A 25,691-nucleotide genomic window follows, 5' to 3' on the forward strand; every position below is an offset into this window, starting at 1 on the left:
TCATTTGAGACTAACCTTTCTCATAGCAGTAGACACAGCCGATTCCTGCAGTTCTTCCTCTGTCACCCATCGTAGAGGTTTGGTACTAGGGTGGTCTGTAACATCATCCATCTCCACTGCTATACTGTCTATAATGTAGGTCTGGTGGATATGTGAGAACAAGTGGACTACCTACAATTATATATTATAACCTTTTACAATATCACACTAAGTGAGCATAGTCATCATTCTATAACACTGTCTATTCTTAAGGATTGGTGGGTGGGTGTTGGAAATCAAATAGACAACAAAGAATTTTATAATTTTATCTTTAATAATGATACTCAACAATGTTAACTGTTTATTAGTCTAGTTGCAAAAGGTTTAAATTTCTACTTTATTAAAATTCACAGACAAAGTCCAAGACTGTTTTAACAACTGGTACTCAGGCCCTAGAATCCATTGTGGACAGGTAAAATTACTTTTTAAAACAATCATTAAAAACATTGTCAGATTATCCATTCAGAAATCAGTATCAACCAGTACAAGTTCTATTCTAGCAAATATTTATACAATGTTTTTTATTCATTACAGCAGTTAAGTAGTAATCTTGAAACATTGCTATACATAAGTTTAAGGTTTTTGGAAGGCAACATAATTATTGCTCTGAAAATCTCAAATCAAGGTTTAGGATGTAATTTTATATTCAATTTTCATAGTTATAACCTCAAACTGTTACAAACTTTGAACTTAAAACAAGTGGATTACCTCTCCAACATGACATGTGGATGTTAAAGTATCCACATGTAATCCACAGCTATCAATCAGTAACTGTTGAGGTGACAACTCTTCAGAACAATCTCCATCTATTTTTAGAGATGGGAATTCCCACAGACCTGCTAGCAATCCTACAAAACATATTTATTATACTGTAGCTTCATTATTATTTGTTGGACACCAATTTTCATGGATTGCATGGGTACAGATGAACCACACAACTAAATATTCAACAAATTACAAATTTTCTATAGACTTGTATACACACTGCGGCAAAACCACAAAATTTAATATCCACAAACATTTAAGTTTTCCCTAATCCACAAAAATTGGTACCCACGAAAATAAATGAATCCACAGTATTCAACACTGCAATTGAATCCATCAGTTATCATGTTATGGATGTACTGTTGTTGCAGAGAAAAATTTCCTTGAGCACTGCAACTTGAAAACAGGTATGTAAGGCCCAAAAAAAATAAATGTCTGTTTCCTGTTTCCCGACTGACCCTCACTCAAACCCCCCAACCCTAGATCTTTTTATTCAAATCGGGAAAAAAATTGTTTCCAGTACGAAAAAATTTGTTACCTGTCCAATCCAGATCCGTATCTTACTATGCCCAAACAATCAAAATGGCTGCTCCCAGCACAAATGTGCTACACTTAATGTTTATAAAATATCGGCACTGGGAGGATTATTCAAATAAAGCTTGTTTAAAGGGATTAAATCATTTTGAGGTACAGGACCTTAACCAAACATGACATTTAACCGACTGCAAATCTGACAGGGAATGCAAAAATTAAAAAAAAAATTTAAAAAAAATCCAAAAACAATCCTGACCTACCGACACTGATTTATTTGCCTTGGCAGCAGGAAACAGACTATATATATATTTTTTACCTTATGATGGCAAGTATTGCCTGTACACCTTATTTTTCTTTTTTTCATGCATACACATTGCATACATGTGATTCTTCTGGCGGGAGTTAAAATCTCCCTCTTTTCAGACCTTTTTCCGTGGTACGTCGATTAAAAGGTCGATAAAAAATCTCCAGTTATGAGGCCCAAACTCCAGCTGAAAATTTCCAAACCTCCAGTTGTAGCTTGACAACTCTGTCACATGTATAACATTGAAAAGTAGGCCAAGCACATAATTTGTTTAAGGATATTTCAAACTCTTAAATTGAAAGTTACACAATAGCAAATGTATTTTATAAATGACTCGTTTTTAATCCCATTCGTTGGTTTAAGAGATAGGATATATACACAAATAGGTAGAATATAATATATTAAAATCATGAATACTGCCACTTATAACTAGATATCATTGAGATAGGAGCAATCTCTGTGGGCCCCCTGTCAATAACGTGGGGTAAATAAGTTGTATGAATAATCTGATATGAAGCATTATTTGAAGTTATTACATAGTCTCATGTGTGATTTTATTCTTAGATTTTAAGTTAAAAATGATAAATATTCTTAGCTTACTCACCCTCTGGTGGTGGTTAAAATGGATGTCAAGTATAATATTTGAAATCATAACGGTTCTCAAGATATAGAGCGGACACGATCTTCACCACAGGACACCGGGTTGTCCTCTGAAACCAAAGTTTTTTTTACCTTGACCTTTGACCTAGGAAGTTGTACATACATCATGACACGCCCTCTGGTGGTGGTTAAAATGGATGTCAAGTATAAACTTTGAAATCATAACAGTTATCTAGATATGGAGCGGACACGATCTTCACCACAGGACACCGGGTTGTTAACTGAAACCAAAGTTTTTGACCTTGACCTTTGACCTAGGAAGTTGAACATACATCATGACACACTCTCTGGTGTTGGTTAAAATGGATGTCAAGTACAAACTTTGAAATCATAATGGTTCTCAAGATATAGAGCGGACACGGTCTTCACCAAAGGACACAGTGTTGTCAACTGAAACCAAAGTTTTTGACCTTGACCTTTAACCTAGGAAGTTGTACTTACATCATGACACACCCTCTGGTGTTGGTTAAAATGGATGTCAAGTATAAACTTTGAAATCATAACAGTTCTCAAGATATAGAGCGGACACGGTCTTCACCAAAGGACACAGGGTTGTCAACTGAAACCAAAGTTTTGACCTTGACCTTTGACCTAGGAAGTTGTACATACATCATGACACACCCTCTGGTGGTGGTTAAAATGGATGTCAAGTATAAACTTTGAAATCATAACAGTTATCTAGATATGGAGCGGACACGATCTTCACCACAGGACACCGGGTTGTTAACTGAAACCAAAGTTTTTGACCTTGACCTTTGACCTAGGAAGTTGAACATACATCATGACACACTCTCTGGTGTTGGTTAAAATGGATGTCAAGTACAAACTTTGAAATCATAATGGTTCTCAAGATATAGAGCGGACACGGTCTTCACCAAAGGACACAGTGTTGTCAACTGAAACCAAAGTTTTTGACCTTGACCTTTAACCTAGGAAGTTGTACTTACATCATGACACACCCTCTGGTGTTGGTTAAAATGGATGTCAAGTATAAACTTTGAATTCATAACGGTTCTCAAGATATAGAGCGGACACAAAGTTAAAGTGTTACGGACGGACTGACAGACTGAAAACTATAGGGCGACCCCCTAAGGCGGGGCCCTAATGAATCTTTAACATGTTTAAGTTTTACTTAAACACATTCAATGGAAAAACACTTAACTCTGCTTTGCACATTCCTTTTTTCATGTCCTTTTTTACTGTATATAAATACTTTATCCAATTATATCTCACCTTTTTCTGGTCTCTGTACAATACAATATAATGTCTCTGACTTGTTCTTCTTACAAACTATACACACTTTAGTCTGTTCCTCTCTAGCTGCTTTCTTCTTCCCTTTCCTGGGATAGTTCTGAACACCTAAACTATCAACAGACACATATTTAATCAATGCAGATATTTTTTTACTATCAATTCAGAAATTATTATGAGGATTTTTTCAATGCATATTACTGGGTGAGTTGTTGCAATAATAAGAACTCACATTCTGATATCTGATAAATATATCTGTATGCTGATTTTTCTGAAATCGCAATAATTAATCTCACATTTTTGTTTGAAATTTATAATCTGCAATAATAAATGCACACAATAATTTCTGAACTTACAGTATTTTGTTTGAACTCATATCTTAATTATTTATTCTAGGTTTTAAAAAAAAATATTTCTGAAATGCTCTTTCATGGGTATTTTCTCATCTTTGGACAAACTAATTGATAAGTTCGAAAATAACATCAAATATATAGGTTGAAGTCATGTGATCCATGAGTGTATATTGTTGTTTTTCCTGTTGCTCAATCTTAATTCCCTGTGTAGTATTTCAATATTTGGGTTTGTTTTAAACAGTTATTTTTTCAGTCATGCGGTTCTTATAACATTTCGCATATGAATATTTAATTCGAAAAAGTAGTTGTTTTTCATTTTGTTTATATCACAAGTCAATTAAAATAAGAAAAAAAATGGCACTTAATAAACTAGAGGCTCTTAAGAGCATGTGTCGCTCACCTTGGTGTATGTGCACATTAAACAAAGGAAACAGATGGATTCATGACAAAATTGTGTTTTGGTGGTGGTGATGTGTTTGTAGATCATACTTTACTGATCATTCTTGCTACTAACAATATTCTCTATCTGTAATGAACTTTAATGGAAATTGTTAAAAATTAACTATAAAGGGCAATTACTCCTTAAGGTAGCACAATACAAAGATTTTTTTACTTCCAATCACTAACCTTTGAAATGCTGTAACTTTCTTATGAATGCATAGAAAATAATATTAAAGAGGTATATATAGATAGATAAAATATTAATCTTTTAAATGAATGCAATATTTTTATTATGCAATCATTATGTAATCAATTATTATGTAATTAGCGGCAAAATCTGGGTAAGTTCACTCGAATGAATTTAGCTCTATCATCTCTTTAACTATACAGAAAATTTTAACGAAATCTTAACCACCACATCATGGGCTTCAAAAGGTGTGTCTCAGATTGTCTCTATGGTGTTCCATTCTCTTATAAATCTCTTATTAGTGTAAACATCCTAACCACATAAAAGATGATAATGTTAATTAGGTGTAAAACTTGTTCTATACATTCTATCTGAAATCTGAGACACCCTTTTGTAGATAATGGCCATAGGAACAACATATAATAAAATCAACCCTCTAGGGATACCTATGGCAGATTTTACAGTATTGTGTTCTGTCTCCTACTTTCATGTTGCTAACGTGACGGAGACAAAAATAAGTAACGTTAGCGACATTTGGACATGTAACATGAGCAACAACATCTTTAAAAGTTCAAATGTATGCACACAGTGATGTTTAATATATGCCTGAAGTAATAAAATTGTACAGTCTGGTTTAGAATTTCTAAATATACAGAATGTTATTTGCAGGTGTACTTTATATCAAATGAATACACATGAAACCAATTTGTAATAGTAACATTAGCAACATCTACTATCATGACATTACGTTTTGTTGCGAACGTCTTTTTGATGGACGGAATACATTTAAGGTCCTCTTGTAACGATATTACATACAACTAACCTTCTTTGCTACCCCATCATGTGAAGGAACTGACTCCGAATCTAATTTTGCAAAGGGCGATATCATAACTCCTATACAGGAGAGTTACAGATCTAAATATATGTTGCTCACGTGACACTGATTTGGACGGAAACCTCAAGTAGTAACGTTCGCAAAAAATAAAACAGCCAATGATATTGATTCCTCAAGTCCTTTGACCCCCTTACGTCATTCAAATTTAATATGATTGCTATTTTCAATTATTTATAAAACCCGGGATAAAAATAACTACAATTGCCTGTCTGAGAACCAACAAGAAAATTGCGATCGTGACATACCACAATGGACGGAAAAGACGTGACGTTAGCAACAATATTATTAAATTACCTTTTTTAGCCTTTACCAATAAAAATCTGCCTTAAAGTTATGATTAAAACACAAAAGAAGACTTTTTATTAAAATATAAGTCCATGTGATAAGGCTCAACTTATAAATAATACTTCAAAATTCCACTCCAAATAAGCTGGATGTCAGTAAAGTAGGTCATGATGTCTATTCCAAGTCCAATATTTTGAAATTGAAAACCCTCTAATTCTAACAAAAAACACAAGCACAGAGTAATTTTTATTTTTATTTACTCAGAAAGACACATTTTATTCAATAACATAATGCATTACTCCATTACACAGTCTGTTTCACAGTTTCAGCAATTGCTTTTTTGATGGATACAAAAAAACAATAATTCCTTCTTATTGTAAAATCTGCCCTATGCAGAAGCTAATTTCATTTGAAAGTGGAAATTTGGTGAAAAATATTTTAGACACAGTTAACCTTATAATTGGTTACATAATTGTTGCATAATACTAACATTGCATTAATTTGAAAGAATAATCTTTTAGCTATCCAAAACTACCACTTTTATAAATTTTCAAGCATTATTAAGAAAGTTACAGCATTTTAAAACTTGGGAGTTGGAGTTATGAAATCTTTGTATGACCTTAAGTGGTCAACTGTTAATTTTGGTCATCATGACTTATTTGTAGATCTTAATTTGCTGAACATTATTGCTGTTTACAGTTTATCTCTATCTATAATAGTAATCAAGATAATAACCAAAAACGGCTAAACTTCTTTAAAAATTACCAATTCAGGGACACCAACCCAACAACCAGTTTTCCAATTCATCTGAAAATTTCAGGGCAGATAGATATTTACTAGATAAACAAGTTAACACCTTGTAAGATTCGCTTTAAATGCTTTGGTTTCAGACTTATTAGCCAAAATATACATTTTACCCCTATTTTCTATTTTTACCCATGGCGGCCATCTTGATTAGTTGGTCAAATTTGGTACAGTAGTTTCAGAGGAGAAGATTTTTGTAAAAGATTGCAAAAATTTAGAAAAATTGTTAAAAAATGACTATTAAGGGCAATAAACTCCTTAAGGGGTCAATTGACCATTTTGATCATGTTGACTTATTTGTAGATCTTACTTTGCTGAACATTATTGCTGTTTACAGTTTATCTCTATCTATAATCATTTTTAAGATAACAACTGAAAACGGACAAAATTTCCTTAAAATTACCAATTCAGGGGCAGCAACCCAACAACACATTGTCCGATTCATTTGAAAATTTCAGGGCAGATAGGTCTTGACTTAATAAACAAATTTACCCATGTCAGATTTGCTCTAAATGCTTTGGTTTCAGAGTTATAAGCCAAAATATACATTTTACCCCATATGTTCTATTTTTAGCCATGGCGGCCATCTTGGATGGTTCGGTGGGTTACCGGACACAATTTTTAAAACAAAATACCCACATGATGATTGTGGCTTAGTTTGGTTAAATTTTGCCCAGTAGTTACAGAGGAGAAGATTTTAGTAAAAGTTAACGACGGACGACGACTGACGATGAGAAAAGCTCACTTGGCCCTTCGGGCCAGGTGAGCTACAAATGCTTAAACTCAATTCTGACTATGATTGTGTTTTTTACCTGCTATCCCACACCTCACTACTCTGAATACATAATGGACAACTGTCAATACCTGAAATATAATACAAATAGGTATATAAAGACATATATCATATTCAAATTAATTCCCTTAAAAAAAGAGCTGAAATGTAATCAAATGGTTCTTTGAAATCTCTTATTATTGGTGAATATATATTCTGCTTATAACTACAACTATTGTAAATAATGATTATCAGTATTGGTGTGAGCAAAGGCTCCATGTTGAAGGCCGTACTTAGACCTTTAATGGTTAATTTAAAAATTGTGATTTGGATGGAGAGTTGTCTCAATGGCATTCATATCACATATTTTTATATCTATTGTCAGAAAACTTGCATTGAAAAACAAAATTATTCCTAATTGAACTTTGAATTATAACAAGAGAAAATACTTATCAATGTTAAAAAATAAAATATAACAAACTAACAACATTCTATATCAGTGATGGTAGATTTCTTCTTATCCTTTGTCAACTCTTTTGTTTTCTCCTGTTTATTAAATTCTACCTGAAATCAAGTAATAGAACAATAAACATAAATATTTAAAAATGATCTAATTTGAAATATTCAACTATGTTTCATAATTTAGGGTTACACAAAAAGCTTCTAGAAAAATCTTTGAAGCATACATATAAATATATGGGTCAATTATTTTGTTCATCTTTTTCCATGACAATATATATAAATACTCATTTCAAAAAATAAGCATTGTACAAAGATCTAAAGTATTTGTCCATATTTATATATATATGGCTCTAGTTATTATATTTTTTTTTATTATTTATATGTTTTGGAGTTTAGTCCATTTGCTGTTGTCTGCTCTTTGGTCAAGTTGATGTCTCTTTAATATATTCCCCATTTCCTTCCTCAATTTTAACTCCAATGTTGCTTTTAAAAAAATATAAACTTCCCATTTATTGACAATACAGGCAATCCAAGAGTCAAGCAAAGTCATAGGCAGTTCTATGGGCAAAAGAAAAACAACTCAACAAAACTCCACACAGAACACTGAAGATTGAGCAACATGATTGATTGGTGTTTAATGCCACTGTCAGCACAATTGGCTATGCCATGGATAGTAATTTTTCATTGATGCAGGAAGCTGGAGTGCTAAAAAAGAACCAAAACCTTTGGTAGGAAAGCTGATAATTCTAGATAATTTTAAGACTGGAGTCAAGGCCAACTTGCTGCATGCCTGGTTTCAAAATCATAATCTCAGTGTTGACAGGCTATTGATACAGTAGTACCACTCTGAAACCAAAAACCCATGAGCAACCAACAATCCCTACAAAATCTGTGTTAAAATCATGTAACAAGTCAGTAATATGACAGTTGTTATCCATTCGTTTGATGTGTTTGAGCTTTTGATTTTGCAATTTTACTTTTTACCAAAAAGACAGTATGTGCTAGATAAACAAATGCTTGACAAAAAATAAAGACATATTTAAAGGAACAAAAAATTTAATATTCAATTTTAGAATATGAATATGTGACAATATAATTACCTCTTTGTTTGCCAACCATAAGCTTCTGACAGGACATATGACAATATTATTACCTCTTTGTTTGCCAAGCATAAGCTTCTGACAGGACATGTGTTGCAAGTTGGTGTCTTTGGTGTACAAACAGTAGCTCCTAACTCCATCATACCTTGATTAAAATCTCCTGCTTTATCTGGGTCTACAAGTGAATTAGCATGCTGCCTAAAGAATAAAAAAAGATATCCTTTTTGATTTTCAGGAGATATCATGCAACAGGTTTTGTGGATCTTTAAAGTAAACTAAGATTATTGGTGAGTATTTTTCATTTACATTAAGGGTATACGATACAGTTTTGATCCTGTATTTACAAGTTCATGAACATTTGCATATAGGCTATTTTTTAGCTGTTTAAATCAAATATGTAATAAAAAATATACCTTCATGTGCTACTTTTTGTGTAAAATGAGGTCGAAATTTTGTATATTTGCAAATTCAGATTTGTGGAGGTAATTTCTTTTTCGAAAGAAAGACATAACTTTCTTGTTATACAAAAATGTAAAAGATAAAAAACAAATTGTTTTTTTGTTAAATAATCGGTAATTTCTGTATTTTATAAATATCTTTAGAAAATATGCATTTTTTTATTCAGAAATGACTCATATTTATCAAATGTTAATGAATTGTGGAAAACACGTAATTTTTTACTGCATGTTTATCACAATTAAAAAAAATCCTCTATTTACAGTTTTATAAACTTTGGGTCACATAATCACCCTGCAAAATGAAACCCAATGACTTTTTGAAAAATAGGGGTCCATGAACTCGTTTTCAAATTAAATCAGTTTGAATGATAAAAATCAGTCGAAAAATGCATCTTTTCCCGATATGTCACAGTTTGACGTCGCGAAAATAACAAATTACGTTAGCAACTTCATAACCTTCCCTGTAACTGTATCGTATGCCCTTAACATCTAAACTGTGCATAAGTTTTGATATCAATGTTATAGATATGGATGGGAAAGGGTTAGGTACAATCTTTTACCCCGCTATATTCTTGTATGTGCCTGTCCCAGGTCAGGAGCCTAATTTAGTGATTGTGGTTTTGTGCTGTACATCATTTTTGTTTTTTGTTTATGATTTTGCACATATAAATTAGGTGAGAATTTTTATATTTAGAATTTTTAATTTAAAGCCTATCATAGCTTGCTATGTGCTTTGGGGTTAGCATATTGTTGGAAGCTGTATTGTGACCTATTGGTGCTAAATTTTACATTATTTGGTCTCTGGTGGAGAGATGTCTCATTAGCAATCATACGACATCTTCTTACTTTTATGTTTATACACCTGCATTCAAAATATAACTGACTTACTACAAGTGGTTTCCCTTAAAATGACCTTATCACAATTGTTACCAAATAAACAACTCAAAAGTTTTGCAGACGATGAACCATGACTGAGGGAAAGGGTCAAATCATCTCCATGTAAATGATGCTAATGCAACTACTAACTAACTATTGTTAACTTACCATATATTATAAGAGGTTTCACTTAAACTGATTGACACTCATTTGAGTTGTTTAATTATTGTTTATGTTCATGCCTTTTCAGTTTGTTGTGAGGTATGGGTTTAGCTGATTGTAGAAGACTGTACAGCGACCTAGTGTTGCTAGCATCTACTCTGGCAAAAAGTTGTCTCATTGGCATTCATATGACATTACCTTGTTCTATTACTATCTTAAATGTAAACATATCCTTGATGCCATTGTTAGCCTTGGTGCTGTCAGAAACAACTATCCTAAGTCTTGAGTCTGCATCTTTGACAAGAGGATATCATAAAATTATTTATTTTCCCCCTATACAAGTCTTTTAATTACAATAGTAAGAATATTTTAAGTTTTTTATAGTTTACAACCAGTTTATTTAGTTAACAGACAAATTTATACCATAGTTTATCTTGGACAGGTTGACTTGTACTATCGCCACCCATCTTTCTCATTCTACATAACACTCTGATAACATTACCATCTACTATTCCTGTGGCCTGAAGATAAAAACATATACATTGTACAATAGTGTAATAAAAAACCGGTAATTTTTAACTTTCTTTTGAAAAATTTCACATAAGATTTAAAATAATTTAATATAAACATCTTACACTAAAATGTTCTTTACTATATTTTTCAAGATTGACTTTTGATTTTACTTGCTGATATTTTCATTGTTTGCTGTTAGCTTTGATGTTGACACCATTGACAAGCTCTTATACAGTTGACAGTAATGATAGCTGACCTGTCCATAAGCTATAGAAGCAATAGCACCTGCTGTATACTTCCCCACACCTGGAAGGAGTTTTAATAATTCATCAGCTGTTTTGGGCATTTCTCCTTTCATTTCACTAACAACCTACAAATGAATGTTTTAATTTGTTAACAACTTTTATAAATATATCTTCGTAGTGCACACTCAGACTTTAGAATTATTCTTAAAATTACTTAAATTACTGTTTTCAATCTTCTTTTTTTTTCAAATGTCCTGCCCCACTTACACTATTTGTTTTGAATTAGTCATTGAATCATGGCCAGAACTGCATTTGGGCATATAATTATAAACAATCAGATTATAATCAACATATATGCTAAGTTTCAAGTTGATGTGACCATAATCTCATTGATCTAATTTAGAAAAAGTTTAAAAAGAACTATCTAAAATGCATGGGCTTCATAATATATATCATTACTTTATGTTTATTCTAGTTTGACCCCATCTAATTAACTGTAGGGGTGACCACCGAAGACAGCAGACAATCATTTAACCCTATGTTGACAATATAAAATACACAACGATCTTTTATATCTGGGCGTCACTGGTGAGTCTTGTGTTGACGAGGTGCGTTTTTGACGTATTGAATTTTAAACCCGATTCTTTTTGTTATCTATTAATCATGTGTTTCTTTGTCTAATATGTTCTCCTATTTATTTGTATTGTAGTCCTGTAATATTATGTTGTCATTTCAATGTTATATTAAACTTTGCCATTAAAGTGCGAGGTTTGGCATGCCACAAAACCAGGTTCAACCCACCATTTTTATTCCCCTTTAAAAATGTCCAGTACCAAGTCAGGAAGATGGCCATTGTTATATTATTGTTAGTTTCTGTGTGTGTTGCATATTAATGTTGTGTCGTTTGTTTTCTCTTATTTTTGAGATATTAAGATAAGATGTGGCACGGTACTTGTTTATCCCAAATTCATGTATTTGGTTTAGATGTTATGTTTGTTGTTCTCGTGGGATTTTGTCTGATGCTTGGTCCGTTTCTGTGTGTGTTGCGTTTCTGTGTTGTGTCGTTGTTCTCCTCTTATATTTAATGCGTTTCGCTCGGTTTTAGTTTGTTACCCCGATTTTGTTTTTGTCCATGGATTTACGAGTTTTGAACAGCGGTATACTACTGTTGCCTTTATTTTGTATGCATAACAATGAGATTTTATAGATCAAATCAGTCATTCAAATGATTTACCCTTGTTTCACTTTCAATGTTGACCTTTTTTCTTCTTTAAATAACTGACCATGTTAATTCATGCTTAACCTATCTCCAGCTAAGGTGTTCAACTGAAGATCACACGAATATGAACTCAGTGGAGTTGAATTATTCTCTTAAAGGGAATAATTGGTTAACAATGTTATTTTGATTATATTGACAAAATTGATCAAAACAATCTGCTAAAAGTGAATTATTATTTCACTTTCAATAATGATAATGTTATTTATACCTTGTAGCTTATACACCCTTTAACATGAGAATGCTTGAGTTTCCAAACAATTACATTTCAAGATTCTCTGAACTGATACCTTCTAGGGTCAAACTGTAATATAACACACATTTCATAAATTCACATCATAATGAACATATTTAGGTCCCTTTATAGCTTGCTGTTTGGTATAAGCCTAGGCCCCATGTTAAAGACCGTATTTGACCTATAATGGTTTACTTTTACAAATTGTGACTTGGAACTAGCTTTGTCTTATTGGCAATCAAATCACATCTTCTGATATCTATATATGTAGTAAGTTTTTAAGATTGATGTTTTACCTTTTGAGCACCTTCATACAATCTCCTTCCTCGTGAGTAGTATCCCAAACCTGACCAGGCTTCATTTACTTCCTAAAAAAGAGAAAAAAGAAACAATGCAAAAAGAGTATAATCTTAAATAACAAATGGTATGAAGGAAATCCCCAACTATTCTTGAAAAGATTTCATTTACGTTAAAGTTACTACAGTAGACTCCGGCCAATTGGATACCCAAAATGTCAGCTAAAAATATCCGATTATCCGATATATTCAATTAAACGATGAATGTAAATTCATTGAATATTCTGCAATAATAAGTAGATCTAATCCTGAGATGTTACTAACCCTATCAATTGCTTAATATGTGAAAGGGCTGGAGGATTGATGGAGTGATTTGTATCAGTTACATCCCCACAATGTTTGCGTAAAAATACATCAGCTGATTATGTAATGATTAAAGTTTGCACTTGAAGATTTTAAATCCTATATTTATTAAAATAAATCAAATGTCCTGAAATATTTATGAGAATTATTATCTTTCATCCATAGTGTGTCTTTATTTGTTTAGTAAACAAATTAATATCCATTATTTACATTTTCACACAGGTAAACTAATTTAGCTATAAATAGATCAAAACAGGTCTGTGTAGAATCTCTAATCTAAAATTGTATTTGTTATAATTTTATTTCTTTTAATAATCAAGTTTAAATTTATGAAAATAATCATTATTGATAAAATATAATTGCATAAAGTTTACGTTTTCTGAAGACTATTTAGTTTTAGGTCAATATGGCGTACATGACATGTGTTTACTTTTGCACTTATGAAAAAAATATTTGACTTGTCAAAGGGGATTTATATTTACATTGCAATAAATTATTCAGAAGGAGGTACATTCTGTTAAGATTATATTTCTGATTCTGTGAGCATTTAGAGTTTTATTAAATTCTCCCAACAGCAACGTACTGATCTTGTCAACTGAATCTTGTAAATTCTAACCATTTGAAGTATAAGGGCATCTAATTCACATGGCAAAGAAAGATGATAGATAAAGACAACAATTTATTAAGAAATAGTTCCTTTTTATTCAGTAAAAAACAAAATCTTCTTGTCTGCAAGATTGTAAATTCGCAACTTCCGGGACCATTTCCTGTCAGAAAAACGTTGAAAATATCCGATTGCGCAGGGATTTGAACAAATTTACCTGAATATTCTTATCCGATTTGCCGATATATTCTTTTATCATATATTCGATTACACGATGAAATTAACATTAAACATATAGGGAAGGGTTTGTTGTTTTGAAATAATATTACAATAGCCGATACATTCGTTTAGCTGATATCCAATAAGGTGGAGTCTACTGTAATATCACACTGCTGTTTAAAGATAAAAATTCTAATAATACTAATTATTCCATATTGATAAAATATTAGTAGGTTTTTCTAACTGAATGGGATTTTGAATAAATAAGCATATTCACCTGCGGAAAAAGGATATTCACCGCGCAAAACGTCGCGTGCTATTACGTGTATAATTTTGGTAAAAAAACGTTTTATGTACAATTGGTTTTGGTAAATATTTTCAATAACAGTAATTTCTCTCGGAATATGGAATAAAACATTTACTGTCTTTTGTTTCGGTAAATATGTGGTTTAATTGACTTTTGAAAAACTGATATTCACTTCGGCCGTTGGCCTCAGTGAATATCAGTTTTTCAAAAGTCAATAAAACCACACATTTACCTCACCAAAAGACAGTAATTGTATAATATTTTTTAACTTTAATAAAACTGCTAACCTCTTTTATGATAAATGAAACACTTCTAATGCATTGATGATCACCCCCAGGATTTTGGTGGGGATTGCGTTCCTTATTTATCTACATAGTATTTTGTAAACTGTTGTTTGTAATTTTTTTTTATTATAGCTATGCCATTATCAGTTTGTTATTGACTTATGAGTTCTATATCTTCTGTCTTTACCTAACTTATCATACTAGTATTTATAAGTTAAATACCTCACATAACAAATGTATGACTAATGTACACTCATAATAAAACATACCTCCAATGTTGCTTTTGATAAATCTTGAAGTGTTGGCCATTTCTAAAAAAAACACCAAATTATAAAATATAGATCGAACATGGTGACATATAGTATCACTTTTGAAACATGAATAACCTTTATCAAAGAAGGTACACAATGAAAGCTGAACATATGTAGGTTATTTTCAATGATTAAGCTATAATAAACTAGACCTAATCACAAACTAATACATTGTTGACGCTTTTAACACCGAAAACAGCATACCTATGTCTCGCTTTTTGACTCTGTTAAGGCAAGACAATAAAAATGAGGCGCATATTATGAAGATTTTGTAAAATTATTGATAATCCGGGGCCGTCAAGATTGAACCAAGTAAACATTTATAGTGGCAATATTAGTTCCTGTACTATAAAGTATAGCTTTTCCTCATTGTTGATGGCCATACTATGACCTGTGATTGCCCAAATTTAAATTATATAATTTTATAGTTTTCTCATCTGCAATCATACCACTACTACTTTTTTAAAATCCATATGCATTGAATGTATGTCTCTAGATTCATGTCAACAATTATTCAATTTTTATACAATATATCTATTTAAAGATATAAGTTAAACTTCACATAGAATCAAGGAGCAAAGAATAAGTGATTATATCCAAGATATAAATTGTTTACCTTAATTTATGAGAATAACCTTAACAAACCTGCATCCATTTGTTGTAATAACTTATCACCGTGGCAACTTGTGTCTGCTGTAACATCACTTCAGATACCCATACTGAATAAATAATGAATAGCCTTACAAAATAACATTAATTGTAAAATATACAAATATCTAAGACTTAAGTGCAAAAAGGGATATGCAATTTAAACAACCTAGACAGATAGACTATATCTATAGACAGATTATTTGTATATTCATGGGTAGACAAAGATCTAGAGCAATAGTGAATACCAAATAACATAATCACATTAAAAACTTTATGAAGCTAGCTTTATTCCCCCAAACATCTTTGGCCACTTTTAATGAACCAGTGTGATTCATGATCACCTAAAAATTACCTGCATATGCTCTCTGGTTGATATCAGGATTAGCAATCTGAAAAAAATAATAACATAAAGATGTTAAAATAATTGAAATCATTGACGCTTCATAAAATTTTAATTCAGCATTATCTATCAACAATGCCAGTTTCCCTTTAGATACTGAAACCTTAACTAATGTTAAAGTTAACTCAGAAGGTCAGAAAAGATGCTGTTCAATATTTCTGCAATTTTGTCAAAGAAATAGTTTCTTTTAAATGGTATTAACATGGTTAACTTTGTGTGTGACGCAATAATTCTTATTTCCATTATACACATTCAAAGTGAACAACTATCCTTAAAATAGTGAAATTCCTCATAACTCCATACATTATCTTGAATCTTTAAGTACTGTGAGTACTCTAAATCAGTACTTTATGTCTATAGTGTTGTTGTAAGCTGTTTATTTTGCTTTGTATCTATCTGATGATTCAAGTCCATTTCAACTATTCTTTTATAGTTGGGTTTTATAGTGTGCTGTTAAACTACTGTACCAGTTAGGGGAGGGTTAGGCATCTACAAATATGTTGAATCATGCCACATACTATATGTGTGTGGCTTTAGTCAGGGGCATCTGTTTGGGTGTTTCAGTTTGTATTTGAAACTGTTTTTTTTTTTTTATATAGATCTGTTTTTTGTTCAACGTTTTGCATAGTTTGTTTTGGGGTTGTTACTGAGAAACCACTGTCCCAGGTTAGGGTCTGGCTAGGTACCCTCTATCAGGTTTAACCGTGTCTCATTCTATATTTGCATATGTCAGGAGCCTGTAATTCAGTGGATGTTTTTGAATTGTTTTACATGTTATGTCAAGGCCTTTTGTAGCTTGCTATGTGTTTTGAGTTTGCTCCATGTTGTGAGCTGTACAGTGACATATAGTCATTTAGTCTTTAGTTATCAATTGTCTAATTGTTAATCATACCACATCTTCTTATTTTACACAGAATATATACTTATCACAATTTTGTACATGTAGCTTAAAGACCCATTGGTGGCCTACGGCTGTTGTGTGCTCTATGACTATGGTCTGTTTGCTGTCTCTTTGACACATTCCCAAGTTCCATTCTCAATTTTAAAATTACTCTAGTTACCTGTCTTCTCCATGGTAAATCTCTTTTATTTTCACTGTACCATTTCAACAATAATTCTCTGAATTCTTTAACTTCTTGAGAAGAGAAATCATGTATAGATTCTGTTCCTGAATAATAAAGAAAGAAATACATGAAATATATCATCAAATTAAATTCTGATGTTTTCATGCTTTTGGTTTTTACATTTCTTTTTATAAATCTGAGCGATACATTTGCTTTTAATATTCAATGTTATTTGTGATGTTATTTATATGTGAATTCCATGTCAGATCGTTTGTAATGGTTACGCCAAGATATGTTGCTTTGTTGGTTTTAATATATGATCATGTACATCTGGGCTCACACTACTTCAGAATTATCATGATTATAGGGAGAAGTGACTTCTCTTTTTGAAACTGATAGGGAGAAGTGGTGAGATTTGAAAGAGAAGTGCTCATTCGCATGGTGCGCTACAATGTTTGGATTTTACTATAGTATAAAGGGTCATATGTAAATAATGTTCTTTTTATATTGTTCAATTCATATCTGAGTGTACAATTAAAGTAACATTTCAAATTAAAAGTTGTTAAGTTTTACTAAGGTTCTTGTGAGAAACTTCCAACTAAATATTTAATATCTAGCACTAAAAAAAATATTTTTTTATTTTAAAAAATGTAAAGAATTATAATATATCAATTACCATGATTACAATTTAATTCAAAACTATCTTATGTATGAAATTCAGTGTTTCTCATAAAAAAATATAAAAGTTATTAAGCTTGGCCATAACATATTGATAATATTGTAAGAGTCTCAGAGTTAAGCAAATTTAATCAATAGTTTGAAACAATCCATAAAAAATATAGGGAATTATATACACCAATCAATTAGATGTAACCAAAAAGTCTCTTAATTCGTGTGGAATACGCAATTTTTCCCTTTGGGGTCAATTTTCTTCTGTCAGCTGTTCCATCCGTGTGTCCGTAGTAATTACTGTAAAAGTACGGATTTCGTTCATAGCTGGTCCGGTCCAGATCCATAGTTTAGATAATGGTCAATGGCAGATTAATGCAAGAAAATTTACAAAAATAAACGATGTTTGACAAGTTATTTGGAAAGAAACATGACGTTTTTAAAGCAATAAATGGATTAAAAATTTACTAGAGGCAACTTTTATCACGTTAAAATGAAGTAACAAACTTATTTTGCCGCCGGAATTTAGGTTGATGCATGTTTTTGAGTAACAAGCAGCGGAACTTGCAAAAATGCACGAAGTGATAAAAAGTTGTATTTTTATCAAATAACCTGCTACACACTGTATATTCAATGCTTCAACCTCTTTTCTTAAGATAATAAATCTATTATGTATTAAATTCTTTACATCAACTTGGTAAAAATTGAAAATGTCCGTTGAAGGAAGCGAATGAAAGCGAGTATCGTCAAGAACAGGGCGACTTGTTTTCGCTTTTGGGGGTGACGGTTGGGAAAGTGACTTCTTGGCCCAAGACTACTGGTAGCTTGAGCCCTGGTACATGTAGTGTGTATTCAAAGATAATGAATTAAAGCTTACTTATTGTGTGGATGATTTCACATCTGTCAAAGTTAAAAGACATTGGCCATTATCATGATTATTGCTCCCATTGTTCCAATTCATGTACATTTGTAAGTCTGATCCAAGGTAGTCCCAGATTACTCTGACGTCCAATGAGATTACTAGAATGTCCAACGGCTGTTTTGCCAGACAAGCTGGTGCTGAGGCACGTTAGAGTCCATCCAATATCATAGTATTTCTTACAATGGTTTTGAAAAGGGTATGTGTAATTTTTTTCTTAGATGTGAGACAAAACTTACATAAATGAAGAGATAAATGTCAAATGAACAATTCAAGGCGATTAATATTCTTCCAAAGCTGTCAGTCAGCCCCAGAAGCAACAAAGCAGTTCATCCATTTTGAACAGGCAATGGACCATTATATTGTTGGTTTTCCCGCTCAAATGGTTAATTTTACACTAATAATTTTGGGGCCCTTTATACCTTATTGTAAGGTGTGAGCCAAGGCTTTGTTTTGCAGACCGTACATTGACCTATAATGATTTACTTTTATAAATTGTTCTTTGGACAATGTTGGATGGAGAGTTGTCTCATTGGCACCCACACCATATCTTCCTGTATCAAACTATCCACTTTTTATATGGGACGTCTAAGAGTTATCTCAGACTAGATTAAAGGGTGTGACAATCACAATTATCAGTAAGTGATGTTATTCTTAAATACACAGAGGTGTCATCTGCAGAATCTGGTCTATGGGCGAAAAAACTCAGGGCAAACGTACCTAGGGTGAATGGACCCGATACATCTTCTACAAAGGGGCGCACATTACCTCTGAGGTGGTCTGGCATGTCACTTATGTAAATTAGGAAAAGACATGGGCCAAGATTTGATGAAAGCCTAACAGTACAGGTCAGCTGTCTGATGTGCGACTGTCAACTACCACTTTTTTTTCAAAATTGTTCTTACGCCAGAAACAAATTTGGCTTATCTAGATCTGAGTAAACAGAATGTCAGAACTTTGATTTGTAACCATGTGCTAAATCCAAATAGGACTGTGAATAATTGGTTGGCACTTGTCTACACAGAGATAAAACAATGTGAAATTATGTGATAGTCAGATTTCATTTCATATGAATTTGTTCTATGCATGCTTTTTCAGTGGAATTGTTTAAAGATAATCTTCTTCTTCCAAATCTTCACATCCTTTGTAGGACAACCACACCATTAAGGCATGTAGAACAAAACCCACCATCATACAAGTAGGGATATATGTCAGGGGACTTACTGAAATAAGTGATTTTTTAATCACTTATTTGAGTAGCAAATTTGAGGTTTTGTCACAAATTGGGATTTTGTAGTTTTTTCAAAATTTTAAACACATAGGTTTAAATAACATCTTTTAATTAGTAAAATTGAAAAAAATGAACTTTTTGCTTCTTCTAAGTAGCAAGGTTTATGCCTTTGGTGCTATCATTTACCTGAAAATTCTATTTTAGTTGAAAAATGCTATAATAATGGCTTTACATAATGAACTGATACTTTCTTAAAAGATTTTTCACAGCAGTGGGAGTATTTTTCCTGTGAAGTTCAAGGTCTCATCTTTCAGATTATGTAATAAAATTCTACTGTTCGCAATAAAAATTTCACTGTTTGGGGGTGACGAAATTAGTGGGGGTCATATATTAAAAGAATGATACTTAAAGAAGTGATTTTTGGGAAGGAAACTGTAGTCGGATACGTAAACAAGTGATTTTGATGTCATTATCCTAGATAATTCAGTACAAGGTCATCACCTGACATGACCTGGTCATCCTAGACAACACAGAGGTTGGTTCTGATAAGTTAAGAAACATAATTAGTCCCTGGATCATTAGTATTCTATAATTAAAGCTACATTAATATCAAATCACTTCTTCTAGTGATTAATTTGTACTACATGTACTTGAATAGGTGATTATTAAAGAAAGACAACTCCAACTTCCAACCTTTATGGAAATAATGTTACTTGAATCACTATCAGTGATTAAGAAAATCACTTATTTAAGTAAGTCCCCTGACTGATGTACACTATTTTTTGAATAATTTTATCCTCAACCAATATATACAGGATCACTTTTGTAGTTGCACATATATCTTTTTGTTTGTATTCTTAGTTGCGTTTAAAATTGTAAGGCTAGTTACCGGACATATATACAAGGGGATTATATATGTTTAAGTAGTAAAATAGTTCATTCTTAAAAGATAAATGTTGTAAAATGAGTTACTTCAATCACGTTCGCACTGGGAAAAAGAATAATAGACTTGCAGCAGTAAAATGTAAAATAGTTTGCCTTTCATAATATGGACTAAGGATCTAAAAGCTAAAAACACTTTATTTCCTTTTCATTAACATAAAATTGAATAAGACATTCATATTGACTAAAAACTTAATCCTCGCATAGAAATTGTCGTTTCACATCATAAAATCTAAAAAAGATTTTTAAGATTTTGTTGAATCTATATATTTGCACTTTGTGCAACGTTTATGATCTACAGTACAGTTCAAGAGTACCAACTCTCCCACACCCTACACCGAGGAAAATGTCGGAGCCACTCCGACAAACTCCGATATTCCTCCCAAAATGTTGGGAGGAATTTGGGAGTAATCTCTCCCAAAATCAGGTAAATGTTTATTGTGATAACGAGCTCACTCTCTACACCGAGGAATTAATTGCCCTTATCCTACTTTGATCTATACCGGCACAAGACTGAATGGGTAATTGGATTACCTGACAGGTAAAGGTTGAAGTAATAAAGAGTTATATTTCCGGTCTACTGTACCAGTTTAAGCAGTGATCAGGAAGGACGTGCGCCCTGCGCCTACAGTGCATATTCACCAGAAATGGCGCATAGAGTGACAAATGTAAGCGCCCACGTGGCGCACGATATTTTTCACATCGTTTCGAAACGTTTAGATATCGTCAAATAGTTTTCCGATCGTGTTCCGTGCCGCCATGTGTGTGTACACAACTGTATAATGTTCCTCCAATCATAGGAGCACCTATATATTTTAGGACGTCTCGGGTGTTTTCTTATGGTAATAGAACCATGCGGTTTAACGTCTGGGGTGTTTTCCTATGGTAATAATAGACCATGCGGTTTAACTGATAACCCCAAAAAACGCAATTAACCATCATTCATGATATAATTTTTTATAAACAACTTTACATTTGTGAAATTTGGCTATTACAGTTGAGATTTAACTCTAATAATAATCTTTTAATTTAGTTTAGCTTGCTATTATTTCGAGTGAAAACCCCTGAAGCCTTTTTATGAATATAGTTTTTGTCTCCATAAAAGGCGCTTAACTGTCCTTGTCATTTTTTGGTCTTTGGCTCGTTTTGACATTTTGTAAACATGACTTCAGCGAATTATTGTTTTGTTCTATCAATTAATGGTACTCTCTACTGTTATTCTTGTCATCTTGATGAAGTAATAATAATAATACAAGAAATGCAGAGAACGTTCCTGAAATGACCTCTAATACGGAACGTCTGGAATGAGTATGGTATCGACGAAGACCCAAATTTAATGTTAAAAAAAACATGAACATGAACAAGCCAAGGCAACAGTAACAGTTTAAACATTGTAAATAAAGGTTTATCTTTAATATTGTCCGTTTTGGAAGAAGTAAATTGTATATTCATTGGAATTACAGAATCACAGGAACAATATTATTTAAAATCATAAAGGTAAACTTGTACCAACACCTCTTTTCCAAAACATGAGAAAATAATGATACTTTTTATTTTTTATAAGTCAATTCGAATGGCCCACTCATTTGACAACATGGCCCATTATCTTTTAAAATGGCCCATTGAATTTATTTTTGAGGGGCCCTGGGCCCATAGTGAAAAAAACCTTCCAGATCACTGGTTTAAGTGTCAAACAGGTGTATAATTTTAAATGTCTTTTATACTAATTAAATTTCATTTGTGGTAATAAAAACTAAAGTCAAAATATTTTCGTATTTTTTGTCAGCCCATCTAAAAATATCTTAACCTTAATGTACTTGCTTTAAAAAAAAAAACGATTATAAAATATAGCGGAATATGTGAAAAACAAAATATTCTACTTCAAAGTTAAAGTCTTTATTTAAAAATTATAAGTCTAAAAGTTTTATATATGCAAGTAAAAAGGAAAATTTATTCACCATTCATTAGACAAAATGATTGCCCCGTATTAATTGTGTAAATCTACGGCATTTTCTTTTTACGATTATCTAATTGCTGGAATGAATAAAAGATTTAAAAGCAAAATGTTGTTGTTAATTCTTTCAATTGTATTTAAGTTTTATAAAAAATGAAAACTACTTAATTTTGACCTCGATGTCTTCACCAGTAAATTAATATTTTATTTACAAAATGAGCATACTTGTGTAAAAATAACCTGTAACTTTCGCTAAATTAATCTGAGCAGTTAAATAAAATTACGTGTTTGAAAGTTTTGTATATTCAAGTTAAAAGGAAAATATTATTCACCGTTCGTTATGCTTAACAATTACGGCATTTTCGTTTTACGATTTGTTGGCAGTACAGCAGAATAATAATACATTTCCGTTACAACAGGAATACTTCCAGCTGCATTAATTCGTCTTTGTTTAATATTAACTTTCGCACAATGAATGTAAATTTGTGTATTTTCAACAAAAGATTTTAAAAACAATTATTTGCCGTGCGAAGACAATTCCACGATACACATCTCAGTTATCAACAGTTTGGGTTGAACTTGAACTTGACTTACTTAACAATGTTAAATGCTAAAAATAGTTAACATCAATGTTATCCACAGCACGAGTTTTTTAAAGGGCGGGAAAAAATATCGCGTACTAGTAAACTCAGGTGACCTTTCTGGCCGACCGTGGGAAAGTCCATTCAAGGTTTCTAAAGTTGCAGAACGACATTTTTGTGCAATCGTATTGAGGCTCCAGAAGGTCCTTTTACAATTGATTTATCGGGAAAATATAATTCTTATCCGAATAAACGTGAACACATTTTTAACTATTTGAATTTTAATGTTTCATCTTTCAAAAAAGAAAGTACATTAGTTATATGTCCATGGTCAATAAATAGATTTACAGTTGGTGATGTATTAATTGAAATTATGATGGAAATTGTACGGGGTGACTGATTGTATTCAAATGACAATAATCATGATAATACGATAAAGAAATGCCAATTGTGGGCGGTTGGGAAATTTTGAAAATAAAATGATGACTGATTTAACTGGAATAGAATATTATGATGGGCAATTATGAGGTTTGATAAATTTTATTAATTATTAAAGGATTAGTGACCTATCGGATAGCGATAAGCGGATTACTTATCATCACAACTTTTAACATCTTTTGTAAACGTAAAATGATTGAGCGTCATAAACTTGTCAAACACCGGTAGAATTATAGTACATTTATAATATAATTAATGTGAAAATATTTTTCACTTTCCAAATTCAAATGACGAAATTGATATAAATACTTTCGTCAATTTGAAAACCGTTCCGTAAAATGCGAAAATGACGAGCACTATCAATATCACTTGAAATTATTTCCTTTGTCAACAGAGTTGTCATTTAACAGTTTCTCTTCGTAATTTGAATTATTCAAGTCTGTATAAATGTACCGAGGTGGTGAAACATCATATTTTACATTGCTCAATAAATTAAGTTTACTTGATAATCCGATGAATCGGGTTACCGAAAAAAAACATGATTTTATTAGCCAGTTGATTTTTTAATAATGAACAATTAATGCGCTGATATTGCTTATTGAATAAGTTATAAAAGAAACTAATTGTGGCAAAATCGTCCTTGCTGAAAGAACACAATGTATGACCTGACTGGACTGTAATAGAAACACAAAATAACAATTTTCTTCATACTTTTTCGTATGTACGTTCTATTTTAAAGATAACGGCATAAGACACAAATATAAAAGATAATAATTATCTTATTCTAAATGATATTGTCACATCTTTATCTGTCAAAGAAAGGAAAACATTTGTTCAATTTATAATACCGTGATTTTAAAGCACACCTGTGCAACCAAGATCGATTAAATGTTCAAAGGTAAATTATCTGGGTAATCCAATTATGTTGTCACGCGTCGTTAATTTGAAGTACATCCGATGGGCAATAAACCAATTAACAGCCACGTGGTGTTGGGAGAGAATCTTTGGAGGATTTTAGGAGTGAAATCCGCGGTACTCGGTGTGATTCCGAGAAAATCGGAAATCGGAGAAAAAAGTTATCGAATCGATATTTTTGAACAGTACTGTAGGCTGGCACTGTCAATGTAATGGCAATTGTCGTATGTTTATTTACATAGTTCTAAAACTTGTCTCAAGACAGTCAACCACCAGATTCACCAACATGACCAATTCACTACAATATCAAACTTTCACACTAGAACAGATTATTTAAGTACAGCCTTTTTTCTATACACAGTTGTACTCTGGTGTCTGGAATTCGCTCCCACAAAAACATCAAAGTCAGTATATTTAGTCATGATTGGGACAGGACCTTTAACGGGACTCAGTGATAAGGTGTTTTTAAACTCAGGATTTCTGGATTGACCCTTTCGGGCTTTGGGAATTCTTTTTTTTGGAATTTCAAAACCTTGGGATTTCGTTTTTTTAAGCCTGGGATTTCAGGATAAGGACCACTCCTAACACACCCTCCCTACAGAGGGATAATTTTAAATAGGATTATCCCTCTATACAGATATAATCGGTATGCTACTGTTGTCTCAAGATACATTAATCACCACACAGGGGGTTTGTTCCCAACCTGAGTGATGAAGTTATGAAAGCAAGCTAAAAAAAATTACATAAACATTATACAAATGTAAACCAATTTACTACAATATTTGTCTAATTAAGTTTCTTGAGTCAAATCTTTTAACCTAGAGTACCATTTTGATGTATTTTCCTTTTAACCATGATCACAAACAAATTTTGAAGTCGGCGGGAAAGGAGGGGAATCATTGACATAGGGGAAGGACACGTTATTA

General features: G+C 32.2%; 1 protein-coding gene across 1 annotated transcript; it reads right to left on the bottom strand.

The window, feature by feature from the left end:
* LOC134702441 (adenine DNA glycosylase-like) lies at window positions 1–25,668 on the bottom strand. Its single transcript, XM_063563346.1, has 14 exons — window positions 25,584–25,668; window positions 17,114–17,220; window positions 16,005–16,041; window positions 15,647–15,720; window positions 14,960–15,001; window positions 12,914–12,985; window positions 11,118–11,231; window positions 10,772–10,869; window positions 8,906–9,050; window positions 7,776–7,854; window positions 7,331–7,382; window positions 3,536–3,666; window positions 748–887; window positions 1–171 (listed from the first exon to the last, which is right to left on the bottom strand). Exons 1-14 carry the CDS (start codon window positions 25,663–25,665, stop codon window positions 1–3), a joined length of 1,344 nt encoding a protein of 447 aa, XP_063419416.1. The 5' UTR covers window positions 25,666–25,668.
* Window positions 25,669–25,691: the final 23 nt, after the last annotated feature.

Source organism: Mytilus trossulus, unplaced genomic scaffold, assembly GCF_036588685.1.
Source record: "Mytilus trossulus isolate FHL-02 unplaced genomic scaffold, PNRI_Mtr1.1.1.hap1 h1tg000463l__unscaffolded, whole genome shotgun sequence".
Taxonomy (NCBI): Eukaryota; Metazoa; Mollusca; class Bivalvia; order Mytilida; family Mytilidae; genus Mytilus; species Mytilus trossulus.

Coding starts and splice junctions, on each gene's coding strand:
- LOC134702441 (XM_063563346.1), bottom strand. CDS start 25,665: ATGATTCCCCTCCTTTCCCGCCGACTTCAAAATTTGTTTGTGATCATG. Junction 15,721..16,004: donor CAACCAGAGAGCATATGCAG/GTAATTTTTAGG, acceptor TTATTTATTCAG/TATGGGTATCTGAAGTGATG. Junction 10,870..11,117: donor CTTCTATAGCTTATGGACAG/GTCAGCTATCAT, acceptor TTTTATCTTCAG/GCCACAGGAATAGTAGATGG.